Source organism: Parasteatoda tepidariorum, chromosome 7, assembly GCF_982258835.1.
Source record: "Parasteatoda tepidariorum strain Cologne lab strain chromosome 7, Ptep-v5.0, whole genome shotgun sequence".
In the NCBI taxonomy this organism is placed as follows: domain Eukaryota; kingdom Metazoa; phylum Arthropoda; class Arachnida; order Araneae; family Theridiidae; genus Parasteatoda; species Parasteatoda tepidariorum.
Genome location: NC_141761.1, coordinates 85,127,353 through 85,143,122, shown reverse-complemented (window position 1 = coordinate 85,143,122; position 15,770 = coordinate 85,127,353). Strand labels below are relative to the sequence as shown.

The 15,770-nt window shown below is 30.4% G+C and overlaps 1 protein-coding gene across 5 annotated transcripts in view; it reads left to right on the top strand.

Moving 5' to 3' along the window:
• LOC107441688 (recombining binding protein suppressor of hairless) overlaps positions 1–15,770 on the top strand; it is a 71,262-nt gene that overhangs the window by 31,809 nt on the left and 23,683 nt on the right. For 4 of the 5 annotated variants that reach the window (XM_087168170.1, XM_087168171.1, XM_087168172.1 and 1 more), the window contains 5 exons: positions 520–675; positions 1,568–1,808; positions 10,202–10,361; positions 12,909–12,932; positions 14,246–14,341. In XM_087168170.1, coding sequence (XP_087024296.1) covers positions 520–675; positions 1,568–1,808; positions 10,202–10,361; positions 12,909–12,932; positions 14,246–14,341 — 677 coding nt within the window. Of the gene's footprint in view, positions 1–519; positions 676–1,567; positions 1,809–4,233; positions 4,392–10,201; positions 10,362–12,908; positions 12,933–14,245; positions 14,342–15,770 lie in introns of those variants that run through there. The other variant, XM_087168174.1, reaches the window with a different exon arrangement.

Below are 15,770 nucleotides of genomic sequence, written 5' to 3'. Positions count from 1 at the left end.
TATCGAATTTCGCCATATTTGGAGATAAATTAAACTTTTTCGTCAGTCTATGATGGGTGGATTTATACTATCTGTAGTCAAGTTAATGAAATAAATTGTCCGTGTAAATATATTGTAAAAGAATCGACTTTTTCTTTGAACTCCGTTCGTGCTTGTTTTATTCGTCTATTATGATGTGTTACATCGGAATTTTTGTATTGTAATAGATCACCAAAAATATAAATATTTCATGGCATATCGTGATATTCTTCATATTAGTAACTGATTTGCGTTATTTTTACACTATTCAATGCTTTTGTTAGAAGTTACAGTTAGTCATAAACTATACCATCCTGTTGTTGGTGACGAAATTATGGAGCCTCAATCTCGACAGTGATTTCGCAATCCTTTTGAACAAAATAAGTTTTATTGAATGCATGATTTATTTATTTCCCTATGTGTATACAGATCATCATAGCGAATTTTGAATTATAACATAAAATGTGAAATCGAGTTGATTTTTTTGTGTGCTTTTTACAGGAGCAATATGGCTATGGAGTTAACCAAACCTACCAGAATGAAGAAGGCAGACAATATGGAATGAATAATGCCATGCCGCAGTATTCACCAGCTGCACATTCCAGTGCCACTCCAACTACATCGGGCAGCATGTCAGTCTACAGCTTTCCAAATCACGTATGGCTAAAAATAAATTTATACCCTGTTTGCCCCCCCCCTTTTCTTTAAAGTTAATAAATAAACAAAAGTTTAGGTCTGTGAAGCCGGGATAGCCTGGTTGGCAAGGGAATTGGGCCCATGTCCTAGAGGGCGTGAGTTCGATCCCCGCTGGCCGAAGATCGACTCCTTATGTTGTAAATGATGACTGGTGCACGTTAAATCAGCAGGGTCGCAAAGTCTTCCAAGTTCCTACGACATATCAATATCTCTTGGGGTATTGAATTGGAGATTGATCGTTCTCTGGTTCAGGTCAAAATTATGATCTGTGGATTAATGAATGGACGTATGAATGGGTTCGCCCTATAAACGAGTTGTGACAGTTGTGCGTGGCGGAAGTCGAATTCTTGGTCATAGATGGCGCCACTAGAGAACAAGAAGCTCACCCCTTTGCCTTAATGGCCTACGACAACAGCAACAACAGTTTAGGTCTGTAAATAATTGTAAAATTGTATAAAAAGGAATTAATTAATTTAAAGTTTAGTAGACAAGCATGAGATATGTTATAGAGGTATTGAGAAAAACACCTTTAGAAGGCATGTAACCAACACTATAACTGATAAATTTTTTTCTCCAATTTATTACAAATATAACTTTAAACTATACATTATCTGAAAGAAAATGTGCTTTTCTTTAAAAGGCCTTAAACATATTTTTCCAATAAGTTCTATAATCAGGCTAAACTATAATCGGAAACAACAAGGATATTTTTTAACGCATTCAAAGAAGATCTATTAATCGAGGCTAAATTTAACATTTAAAAATGATAAAAAATCATAATATAAGGAAAACTATGTCAAAATTTTGAAAGCCTTTGAATACATTTAAATATGTTCTTTTTTTTCCTTCTCAGGTCGAACGCCCCATGATGATGGAGCTCAGCGAATCTCCCCATAGTCACGTGCAAATGAACGGTCATTCCATGAATCAAGGAGAAAACAGATACGAAGGTCGACCTGTTGATCTGTCTAGTCCTCGTCCCAATAGTCATTACGATCATTCTCATCTAGTTAATCAACATAGATCAAATCATTACCGATCCCATGATCCTCCTTCCTATGAAAATGGTCTGTCAATGGGCATGGCTAGTTGTGGTATTGATAATTTTTTGTAAAATATTTTTAATACATATATTTAATTTTTTTAAGTATAAAGTAAAGCATTCTTGCAACAGCCCGTAGTAGTCTAGGGGAATCATGCAGGTTAAGGAAAGATCCACACAATTTCGTGACCAACCGCATGATGGTGGAGATATCATTGTGCACCGACTGCCACTTTACTTCTCAGACGAGCTGTCTGAGAAGTAATATAATATAGTAGTAAGCTGTGTGAGAAGTATAGATATCAGGGGTCTGTCCAGACATTTTGTGAAAGGTCCGTTTTTGCAAAATTGTGAAAAAATTACTCGTAATTTGTGAATATAAAATAAACGTTAAGTCACATTCTTTCATCCAGGGTCCGCTTTTGTGAATTTGTGCAAATAGGGTCCACTAGCAAATAGGGAACTTCTTCAAGGAGTTTTGAAATTGTAAAGACATACAAGATTATGCTCAACACTGTAAAATTATAATTAAAAAAATCAAATTTTAAAAAATAAACAGCAATTGCTGCTACTAAATTAGGGATGCAACATACAAATATTTGGTATTTAGCCTATACTGCTGTAAGCAGAATATTCATTTCGGACGAATAAAGGAAGAAGCGTCTGCCGAAGACAAAATTTAGTTCGCTTACATCTGTCTTTCTCCCCCCCCCCTTCCTGGGAAGGGTTTATTCGATTAACAAAACAATAATGAGGATAAACAAATTTGTAAAGGGTCCGTTTTTAAGTTCAAATATTTTGTGAAGGGTCCGTTTTTATGAAAAGATATTTTGTGAAGGGTCCGTTAAAGGACCCAAATTTCTTCTAAACAGACCCCTGGATATATATTTTTTAAAGGGCTAAGAGAAAGTGTTGGGTTGTTCGTTAAATAGTTTCGTTTTTTCCTAACAGAAAACTTAATTGTATTTTATCACGGCCAACTTTACACTTAAGCCACCTGATCATTATGCATTTTGTCAGCTCATATAGCAACATTTGCTTGAGTAAAAGCTCGATGCAGTAGTTTTTGGTTGGTACCTTTTCAAATATGGAACGTGAAAAGAAGAAATTTCGGCACATTTTGTTTTTTTACTATCGAAAAGAAAAAAATATTGAACTATAATGATTTAATAATAATATATTCAAGCAAGAAAAAAAATTATTCTATGTGAATAGAGAAGTAAGCCTGGGCCAAAACTGGCTGGCAAAATTCAATTTATTGAATTGGACTGTTCGTGAACATGAAAGAGAAGACCAAAACGTTTTTGTATCTATATACTATTTTTGATGATGTTATCTTGATACAGGCAAGAACTTTCGTTCTTTTCGAAAGTTTAAAGAAATTCTTAAAACCAAATGTACAGGTAATATTTTTGAGGCTCTGCTGTGAAAATCTTGAAAATGGTTTTGACATTTGTAGTTTTATTTTGATAAGTACGCACAAGATGTTCGAAGGTCTGAATAAATATCGTCATTTAAAATGTGACTGGATTTTAACACTAGATTGCCCAAGGAAGTCATTTTGACTGCTTTTTAATTTCAATTAAAAATAATGACACAATTTCTTAGAATTTTGAGACTTTTTGTACGGCATATAATTTTTTTGTTAATATTTACTTATAACTTGTTATATAACTGTAAATAGTATAAAAACATTAAAAATTAATTTTAAACAAATTTCTTTACACCAGTGTTTCCCAAAGTGTGGTACACGTTCTTATGCGAAATATCTTACAACTAGCGAAAATTTCAAAAACTTTTATTGAAAAACAAAGCTAGCCTTGAAAATTTATGATTACATATTTCTTTATTGGCTGTTTTTTTGCAGAGTTAACAGTTAATAATTAGTGGTGTCAACAGCTAGTTGTGATTTTTAACTTTTGTGCAATTTTTTTTACAGTAAAAAATACATTCATTTTTTTTATTAGTGGCACCACAGCGTTACGAAAAATTTAGAAAGGTTACACAAAAGTCATAAGAAACACTGCTTTTCACATCCAGTCATTATGACTGCTTTTGGGCAATATAGGTGTATACTAAGTTTCAGTCTTTCTAGTGTTAAAGATATAAAATCTATGTTGTCATGAATGAAAGATTTAGTGATGTAGCAAACTGTACAATTTAACCAATACTTGTATGTACGATTTAAAAGCAGCTATTATCAATTTACTATCAGATTATTAAAAGGGTACCACTACTGATTGGACAAAAACACCATTTTTAAACTTTGTTCAGCATTTTTTTAAGATATGCGACTCAGCGTCTTCGACACCTATTATGTTGATTTCTCTTTAATCTGTGTTTGGGAATAAATCCACTCCAAAACTCTGAGAATTTTAATGCCAAAACAGCTGTCAGCTGATAATCACTTCACCTAAAAAGAACTTCTCAAAAAGATAAAAACAAAAGCCCTCAAAAATTAGCAATTCCAGCTAATACTTATTTGGTAAAAGCAGTTTTTTAAAAAAGGATCGTACTTTTTTGTTCTATGTCTGAGTCATGTGGAATCCAAATACGCCTGATTTTGATCTTTTTTTCGACGATGGGGATCTATCGTATTTGGATACGTGTTTATTTCCCCTGGACATGGGTATGGGTAAGTAGCCATGTTTTAAAGATTCGAAATTCTTTGGCTGAACATGAGTTGTTTCTCTCATGGGTATAAAACCAGAGGTAAATGAAAGCTGTCGGCTTTCTCAAAGGGAAATCCCATTAATCTCTAATTGTTTAATCTTTTTTATCTGTTTGGCGGGATACAACAATGGTTTTTAACCTGTTTTGAAATTAAAGAACACTTCAAACTTCATGAGACAATTTGGGAAACACAGTAGTAGAATGAAATTCTTATACATATTTTTATAACGTTCATTGTTCATATGTTCTCTAGTATTTTATTTTTATTCTATTATTTTATTTTAAATTTAAATTATCGCATTTTTTTTCTGGTATCCGATTTTACTTGTAAAATAAATTACTTTATTTCCACTTTTATATTACATTGGTGAAAATTTTCCTTAACTAAAAGAAATTCAGCCTACATTTTAAATTGCTTAGAACTAAAAATCTAAATTCTATTAAATTTTTTTAAAAGTGTGATGCACTATCAAATTTATTCGGTAGAATACAATTTCCTTTAATAAAGAGACAGAAAACAAAAAAATAAAAAAATGTTGCATCCTTTTTGTTGCAAAGTTTCCCTTGCATATTTGCATTACATTTTTTATAACGTATACATTCAGTCTCCTTTAAATAAAATATATTCTAAACAAACATTTAAACTATATCTACTAATATGGGTACCCCTATATCTGCAAATATGGGTACCATTATATCTACTATTATAGGTACCTAGATATCTGCTATAGGTACTGTGGAAATAGGTTTTTTACTGTTCATCGAATGGGACGAGTACCGTCGAAAATTGTTGACTATAGTAATTTTTTATTATCAGGAGTTGGCCTACCAGCATTAGCATCATGCCAAATGATACTGAATATGGTTAATTAAATATATTTAATTAAAATATATTTAATATATTTAATTAATTATACTTTAATTAAAATATTTTCTGAACAAACATTTAAACTATATCTACTAATATGGGTACCCCTATATCAACTAATATGGATACCACTATATCTACTATTATAGGTACCTAGATATCTGCTATAGGTACTGGGGAAATAGGTTTTTTACTGTTCATCGAATGGGACGAGTACCGTCGAAAATTGTTGACTATAGTAATTTTTTATTATCAGGAGTTGGCCTACCAGCATTAGCATCATGCCAAATGATACTGAATATGGTTAATTAAATATATTTAATTAAAATATGTTTAATATATTTAATTAATTATACTTTAATTAAAATATTATCTAAACAAACATTTAAACTATATCTACTAATATGGGTACCCCTATATCAACTAATATGGATACCACTATATCTACTATTATAGGTACCAAGATGTCTGCTATAGGTACTGTGGAAATAGTTTTTTTACGGTTCATCGAATGGGATGAGTACCGGAAAAAATTGTTGGCTATAGTAATTTTTTATTATCAGGAGTTGGCTCCGAGCCAAGTGATACTGAATATGGTTACTCTTTATTTTGATGGGATGAACCTCTGAAAAAAAGTTTTGATTAATCTAATAGCGTAAATCCTCCAGGTAGAGAAACAAATAATAATAAATAAAAAAAATAAAATAACTGGAATAGTTTTAACTTAAATTAATATGTCAGTATATCTCTGTTTTCTCAATGTTGACAATTACCGCATTATTGATTACTTAGATTTTTAATATCCGTACGAAGAACGAGTATTCAGCTTGTAAAAATAAAAATAAACTGAAAATGTTGCATAAACATAAAAAAAATATTTCCAACATGAAGAAAAAAATTAAATTCGTTTCCAGGGGAGTGAGTATGAAATACCAAGTATTGCAAACCAGAAGCAATAAAATTATGTGTTGAAGCTTATCAAGGAAAATTTTTTCTCTCTATTTTTTAGTTATTAGTTCGTAAGAGAATCTACATTCTACCTTAATATATGGAAGCTGCAGTTTCAAATTTTCCATTTTCTCCACAGTCTTTTCGAACTTAACGTGTTTTAGCGTTCGATGCCAAGCGAGAAATTTCCTAGGATTGTTTGTTGAATATTTGCTGGTGAATTTTTTAAACAAATTGAACATTTTTGCAAACAATTATAAAATTTTTTTGTCCAAAGATAATTCAATGCAGAAAATAGTTTTTAGTATGTATTTCATTAAAGAATAGTCGAAAAAGCGTTGAATTTTAAGGTGGACAATTTTTTACATCATTTTAAAGAATGTAATTTTTCTTTGGAAAATAAAAAATTTGAGCGAATCTGATCGACTAGTTCATGAGAAATCAATTTTTTAAAAAGCCGTTTATTTATATATTTTGGTCGGAAATCGGAATCCACCATAAAAAAAGGTACGTTTATTCAGATAAAAATACGTTTTTGTATTTGATTTTGTTACCTTCTCTGGCTGATTAATTATCATATTTGAGGTCTACCCCTTGAACCATTAAGATTGAGCCCCAGAACGTAAAAATCCGATTTTTAGATGAAAAGTTATCCTGGGTCGTACTTTTATTTTTTGCACTCTATGCACCACAATTTTGTAATTTTGATGCTTTTCGCCGCTATGGGTTGGTATTTCCACCAAAATCGAGTATTTATCTGTGTAACATTAAGCGATAATAGTCTAAGACTGTCTCTCTTTATTGTCCATGCATTCTTATTGGTCAGAAAACCTCATGATTATATTATTGGGTGTTCAAATAAGTTCCCGCCGTTCGTCACAAGATGGCACCACAAGAAGGTTACGTGGAAATTGACTGGTGTTAAACGTTTTATTGTAAGTTTGTTCATCTGATAACAATATAACTTTAAAGTATTAGTGATTACGTATTAGTATTATGTTTTCTCCGTATTAGTATTGTTTTCGTTCAAAAATGTCAAGTTTTGTGCCAAGTAAGCGTCATTTGTGGGAACTTTTGATTTATTTCTTCAATTTGAAGAAATCTGCAACTGATGAGCATCGATTGATTGGTAAAGCATATGGTGAGGCTGCTTTAAGTGAGAGAAGTTGTCGTGAGTGGTTTCAGAAGTTTGAAAATGGTGAGTTTGTTGTGGAAGACAAAGAATGCAGTGAAAGGCCGAAATAGTACGAAGACAAGGAGTTGGAAGAATTATTGGAAGAAGATTCGTCCCAAACGCAAAAAGAACTTGCACTTACATTACAAGTGACTCAGCAAGCAATTTCATATTGTTTGAAATCGTTGGGAATGATCCAAAAACAAGGAAGTTGGGTTCCATACGAACTGAATCCAAGAGACATTGAACGTCGATTTTGTATGAAAATTGATTTTGCTGTTTGAAAACACTTCGATGGGAAGTTCTAACCCACCCGCTGCATTCATCAGACCTTGCCTTATCAGATTATCACCTATTCCAGTCGATGGCACATGGTCTGTGTGAGCAGTAATTTATATCATTTGAAGAAACCAAGGAATGGGCCGATTTGTGGATATCCTCGAAAGATGAAAAGTTCTTCCTACGTGGTATCCAATTGCTCGCAGAAAAATGGGAAAAAGTAGTGTGGACTACTTTGTAGTAGAATACTTTGAATAAAAGATAATGTACCGTTTTTTAAGAATAAACTGATAATTTATGATACAGAACTGCGGGTTCTTATTTGTACTCCCAATAACAAAAAAATCAAGAATTCTTTAATTGACACCTGTTTAAAGTTAATATATTTGGTATTTTTTAGTTATATATATTTATCGTAATTTTTTTATTATTTGACATTATCTTTTTTTGATTTTAATTACTATACAAAAAATAACGGCTTGTAATTAAAAGTGGAGCTCTTATTATAGTTGAAACTAATTCTATATGATATTAGTTTATCAGTCAACATTTTGTGATAAAAATATTTAGTTACCATTTTATGATTGTTGACCGGCTAATAATTTACATTTTTATAACAAGTTATGATTTTTTTTAAAGAATAAACTCCATATAATGATATGTTCAGATAACGTGTGCGATCAAAGTAATAAATACGAAATGAGCTAATTAAAATTCTGAAATTCAAAATTATGAACTATTTAAAATTCTAAAATTCAAAATAATGAATTACTTAAAATTCTAAAATTCAAAGAAATATACTATTTAAAATTCCAAATTCGAAATATTGAATTATTTAAAATTCTAAATTTTAAATGAACTATTTAATGAACTATTTACAATTCAAAAAGAATTATTTAATGAATTATTTAAAATCCAAAAGCTAAAAGTTACGAACTATTCAAAATTTGAAAATTTCAAATAGTGAACTATTTAAATTTCTAAAGCAAAGTTAGGAATTAACTTTTTACATTTTTGCTAAATAATCTTTCAGGTGTTTAATTTATAAAAAAGTTTTTATAGAATGAAACAAGAATTAACACAAATAGACAAAGACGTTCGTGATAATTGGTAATCGAGAGAAAAAATTGGTTTAAATATTATTCTAATAGATTCGGAAGATAAATTTGTGGAATCGAATTCGCATTAATACATTAAAATAATTTGGAGACATTTGAATTGAATGCTTTTTAGTTATGTTGCTACACTTTTTTAAAAGTAAACACTGTAAAGAATTTTAGTGTATCTCAACGCTAAAAATGGTGGTTCCTTCTTTACACCAAAGTGGTGTGGTGAAATACCAAAAGACTACACATAAATCTTGGATCTATGTGTCACTACACCAAAAATGTTCTGTTACACTACTTGGAGTTAAGTAATCGCCGCCATTTTTGTTTGTCAGTAACACTAAAATTTATTACTACAATAAGGTATGATACACATTAAAGTCGGTAAAGTTGTTTTTACGATACAGTTGAAGTAAGAATAATAAATTTAAGAGATACATCTATACAATATTTCTTAAAATAAAGTTAGTTTGTTTATTAAACATGCACTCAGAACAGAAAGAATATTATTATGAATTCGAATTAGGCTTAACAATACCGAATTGGATAAAAATCAAACATTATGACATTATTTAATACAATTGCCAGATTTATGTAAATGTTCGTATAAGAACGGCATTATTATTAATATACCACCAAAAACATTTCATGCCTTTTTATAACTGTTTATTTTTGTAGAATGTTGAGTATTGTGCTATGTAAAATCTCTTTCTCTGTTTGATTGTAAATAAAAAATATTGATTATCTAACGGTTTCCAAAGATACACCGAAATTGGCGAAAATAATACATGAGCGGAGTAAACGTATATGACCTAGTTGTAAAATTTTTCCTTTTCTGGAGTTAAGATTTAACTACGCTATTTTAAAGTTAGTCTGAATGCTTGATTCGGTATTAAGTTGATTGTTATTGTATTTCATTTACATGACACTAGAACATCACAATGGGCTATTGGCAACGGTCTGAGAAGCATCCCTGAGGACGTTCCGAAGACATGCCATCGCAATTTTGATCCTCTGCTGAGAGGATGGCACCCTCGCTTTGGTAGCCCGACGACCTGCGCGAGAATTCGAGCATTTTATGGTAGAACAGTTTAACGAGGACCGATACAGCACACTCTCAATCCCTACGCAGACTGATCCAAGTGGTCATCCACCCGCGCAATGACGGCAGCCAGTAACGCTTGACTTTGGCAGAAATAACACGTAATTTTTAGAGTTTTCAGAACCAAATTTAGATAAGTATTATACCACAATATTTATAGTGAGGAAATAAAAATGATTGCAAAGCGATCAGGGAGGGGGACATAATACGAAAAGGGACAGAGCCTCCTTGTTTTGAATATTTTTTTAATGTCTTGTGTCCCAATTAATCCTTTCATTTTATTTTATTTTAATAGATTCATCCCTTCAGTATTCGCCTGGCCCAGAGAAATTAAATGGCGAGCAATCTCAACACCAGTTGCTTTCAATTGGCGGCATGCCTCCCATGCTTCACCCACCCTCTCACCATAGTTCACCCATGCCTTCTCCTACACTTGATGATAGGATACGATCCAGGTAATCATATGGAATCTTTTAGTTACTTTAAAAAACATAAATTCATCAGAGAGCAGAGAGTATTAAAAATATCTGCTGATCTTATATATTCAAAAGCATGTTTTGGACAGCTCTAAATTTAAATTTTTTTTTTTATAGATTGTATAAAAGCAAATATACAGGGCGTATCGTTAAGACCACCCTCGATATGTATATTTAAAAACCTTAGCAAAAAAGAAAACTAAAAAGCACACGCATGGGCTATCTCAAATTAATATTTAATCAAAGAAAGAACTCAAACGCTATTGATATCTGACTAACCGCAGTGCAGGTAGGCAGATATATTTAGCATCAAAAAATTTCTATTTTTATTTTATAACTGGCGTTGAAAAGCCGACTCAATATTTTGGGTTTACTACTACTAGTGTTCAACTACGTAGCCTTGTAATTTTGAACCAAATCCAGAAGACAAGGGAACTCCTAGATCAAGTATTAAGAGAAATTTGCCTTCATGGAAGACTTTTTGATGCAACTAACCCGCATTTGAGTTACACGGAGAAGGAAACCTCCCACGGTGACTCTAACCCATGATTTGTCTACCAATTAGAATATTTTTTTTGAGTACGGTAGTCGGTGCGAGCAGGTTGAGGAATTCGTATCTACTAGCTATCACTGTGATTAAAGACACCATGCCTCTTCAGTTGGAGGTTGAAATTTGAAAGTGTTTCGAATAATCGTCTTTCAACACAGCCCTAACATTTAGTAACTAAGCCTTTTATTTTTTATTTTTTTTGTTACTTACACCCTACTCTATTAGGATTTGTCAGATTTCGTCCACTTTATTTTTTCTAGATTAAATATTAATTTGCAATCGCCAGTGTGTTTACTTTTTAGTGTTCATTTTTAATGAGGATTCCAAAAATACATATTAATGGAGGTTTTTATAGAACCCCCTGAATAATATTAAAAAAGCAATTTTTAATTTAATTTTTGATATTTATCGTAAACGAAAGTTAATTTTTTTCGAATTTACTGAAGTTTAATAAAGTTTTTCTGGTAAGCTCTTCCAGTTTATATTTTAAAATGTCTTTTTTTTTTTAAATACAATGAATTGCTTAATTTTTAGGAGCACTCTCATTCATTAATTAATAACATATATATTAATAAAATCAACATTTATTTATATTTAAAAAAAAAACAACATTTATTCATATGTAATAGCAAACGGATGTGGCAATATATTTAATGATAACGTTTAAAATAAAAATTCAAAGAAAGCAAGAAAAAAATAAAATAAGAACGAAAAAAAATTTATAAAAATAGTATGCATTATCAAGAATTAAAAGACATTATTAAAAACTTCGAAAAACTTAAAAGATTAATTAATTAAAAATTAGAAAAATTAATAACGAAAAGACATGATCTCGTCATCAGTCCACACGATTATATCTATAAACGTAGTACTTTCTAATATTGTACTTAGGGGGTAGCCGCAATTTCGGAAATATGTCCGAAATAGTTCCGTCAGAAAAGCGGTCTAAAGTTTGGACCCTTTAATGTTAATTTTACTTTTTGCGTATTTTGCCATATTTCGGGAACTTTTTCAACCAATTGAAAAATTTTTGCACACAATTATAAAATTCGTTTATCCAAAGAATATTACAAAAATAAGTTTAAGTAAATATTTATAATTTTTATTATTTTATTTAACGATAGTCAAAAAATTTGAATCGTAGGGTCAATTTTTCAATAATTTTAAAGAATGTAATTTTTCATGGCAAAATACAAAATTTGAAACAAATTGGAACAATAGTTCCTGAAAAATAGAATTTTAACGAAGTCGAACGTTTAAAACGAGTCGAATATTTTAAGGAAGTAGAATATTTGAAATTCAATTTCTGTGGAAGTATTCGAATATTTAAAGTAAGCAAAACATTTAAAATTCATTCACAAGAAGTGTTCGACCGAATTTTATCAAATTTGTATTTTATCGAATTTTATTAAATTTTATGAAGTAAAAAAATTCATCTTTAATTCAAATTTTTTTTTGACCAATAATAAATAATAAGAAATTTTTACTAAAAGTAATTTTTTGTGTGAAAGTAATTATCTTCGGATAAACGAATTTTATAATTGTGTTAAAAAGTTTTTCAATTCCCTTAAGACGTTCTCTAAACATGGCGAAGTACGCAAAAAGTAAAATAAAAGTTAACGGGTCCAAAGATCGCTCGCCTGATTAAAATATGGAGACCATTGCGGCTACCCCTTATATTTTCTGCGGGTAAGGAATCCCAATCCGCTGAAATAAGGTATGTTTATTCAGAGAAAATACGTTTTTGTGTCTAATTTCGAAACATAAAATATCGTCAGCACTAATTACTCATAATATTTAAGGTCTCCCGCATCGAACGATTAAGATTGATTCGTAGAACGTGAAGATCAGATCATTAAATCATTAGTTATTCAGGGTATTTGTTTTTTTTCTCGCTCCGTATATTGTGAATTCTGCAAAATCTTGTTATAACGAGAGCCACTAAAGACTAATTCATTTATCTTATTTTTTTTTAGATGGAACGAACAAAGACTATCTAGGTAAATAATTTATTGTAACTTATCATGTTCTGTTTGAATGTCATTTATTTGATTTTACCTACATCTTTTTATCAGCTTTTTTCATCTAACTCAAGTAAATAACGCAATCATGCTGAACTTAAAATGGAAAAGTTTTTTTTTCTAATAATACTGTAAAATATGAGGTTTTAAATAAACATTAAAAAAAGAAGTTTTAGCCAATGACAATCTGTCAAGTAGTAAAAAATTACACCCCCTCTGCCACTCTGGTATCGGGTTTTAGCGGAAAGAATGTAAAGGGCGGAGGAAACTTACATGCAACTATTTAGACACATTTTATTTTTGTTTTCCATGTAGTTTTTTCTCCCTCGATCAAATTTTTTACACAATAAAAAGTACAATTTTGTACTTTTATGTGTTCAAATATCTGACATTGTACTAGCAAAATGAAGTAATATTTCTTGTGTATTTTTTTACGCTGACTCAAATGACGAGTCAATAGAACCCTATGAACAAGAGTCATTAATTCTTATATTTTTGAAATCTCAAGAGTTTTATAAATATAAATAGATCCTCTTTTTTTAACTTGTACTTATGTGAATTTTTTACGCCACAATATAAAAGCTACCTAGACAAGCAAGGTATTGTTACTTGTGTATTATTTCACGCTGATACAAATGTGACCAAGAACGAGGCAGTAGAGTCAACAGTTTAGAAATGTCCAGTTTTTCAGAATCCTATGACCTAACCCTTTGATGCAGATGGGACCCCGGTATCTCTTTTATAGATTTTGTTTCAAGCTCTAATTACGAGCAAAAATATATTTTTGTAATTTTAGTCATAAAAACAGTCTTTTTGTTGCTAAAAAGTCTGTAAGATTATCTGAATTATATTTGTACTAAAATTTAAAACTAAAAAAAAAAAAAAATAGTTAAGAAAATTGTTTTATTCATATACAAAATTTATCAATAATTGATTTGGTAAATTAAAGACATTTCAATGATGAATTACTGTTTCTCTTAGATCTAAATAATTGCTAATAAGTGCAAATTTGAAAAATAATTTTTTGGAAGTGAGTCGTGCTTGGAAGATTTTACCTTTAACCCAGAAAAAGACACCAGTATTTGATGCCGTATTTCATAACCATAAATTATTAAAATGCTAAACATAATATTTTTTATTTGTTTTGACCTAAATTAATACAAAATAATGTAAAAATGTTTGCAATAAAAATTCTGCATCAAAAGGTTAACACTGAAATGTGAAAAAAGTGAAATTTTGATTTATCTCAATGATTTATTAAATTTTTACCCTTGTTCTTTATTCTGAAATAGGGATGCCATGAAGAAATATCTTCGTGAAAGGGGAGACATGGTTGTGGTTATACTTCATGCAAAAGTCGCTCAAAAATCCTACGGCAACGAGAAAAGGTAAGTATGCAGGAATATATAAAGTTCAGTTATTAATCTATCTTGTGATCTATCAGTTATTATTCGTGATCTAAGCTCTTAGAAATATTGTGTGAGTGACGTGCTCGTGTAACATGTTTCAAAGTAACCATGACTTGTTGTAATGCCCCTGACTGCAAAAGTTTGAATAACAACTTTCAAAGTTGTTACTCAAACTTTTTTTCGAATTACTTTTTAATTCTGACACTCCTAATGTCTTTGGCATCCTTAAAATTTGTTTCATCAGCGTTTACAATAGCATTTACAATACTTTTCGGACAAATCTCTTACAGTTTTTTTTTCTTCTGAAAATGAAACATTTGCTTAGTAAAAGGATTCGTAAGGCATTTAAGAAGTTACAATTGAAGAACATTCTTAAGAAAATAAAACTGACATCAAAGAGTTCAAATTTCCGCCCACTCTACGGGCAAACTATTGAGATCATATTTCTCAAATTGCGGCTGCTCCCTATATTTTGTAAATAAGGATTAGATAGTATCCGCCGGAATAAAGATACGTTTATCCTGAAAAAATACGCTAATGTGTTTAATTTCTTAACTTAATATAGGCAGCACTAATTTTGCACATATATGAGGTCACCCCCTCGAACCATTAAGAATGAGTCATGGAACGTGAAATCCGGTCAGTAGGGGATCAAAAATTATTCAGGGTGATTCTTTTTTTCGCATTGTTTATTATAGCAGAAGGAGATAACTTTGATTAAAGTGACCACATTTTCATTGAGACAAAGCGGGACAAATGGGATGAAATGAGAATTACAATTTAGTTATATATATTTTATTGTATACATTCATATACTTGTACAAAAATGTATTTATTATTAATTATTGGTAACTATAAAAATAATTGTAAAAAATAATAATTTGAACATCATGATTTTTAATCAAATTAAATTTTTTATTTAAAAAAATTATGATTTTCTTTTACTGTCATATTTTTGATCTGAGTGAATACTTAGCAATAGATTCGGATCATTTATTAAAATGTCGTGAAATACTTCACATGAATTGGTCAAATTATATTTTACACTTAAAATAGATTTTTAAAGTTTTAATGTTCAACTGCTTTTTTTCAGTTGTCCATATTTTATTGATACTAGAAAAAACACGTTCTGTAGCTACATTTGTTCTTGGAATTCGCGTGAATTCGCGTCTTCAGCGTGAATTCTACAATTTTCAAAATATTTTGATAAGGAATATTATTCTGTTTAAAATGAAGGAATAACTCGGTCCATTTTTTGTCTGTTTCCACATTTGCAGATAACCAACATTAAATTTTTTCATCTGTAACATTTCATATGGTCAAATTATTCTTTTTTAAAATAGTACTTACTGGATCAAAAATTATTTTTGAAGTTTCACTCAGCAATGAAACAAAATCTAATACTCTA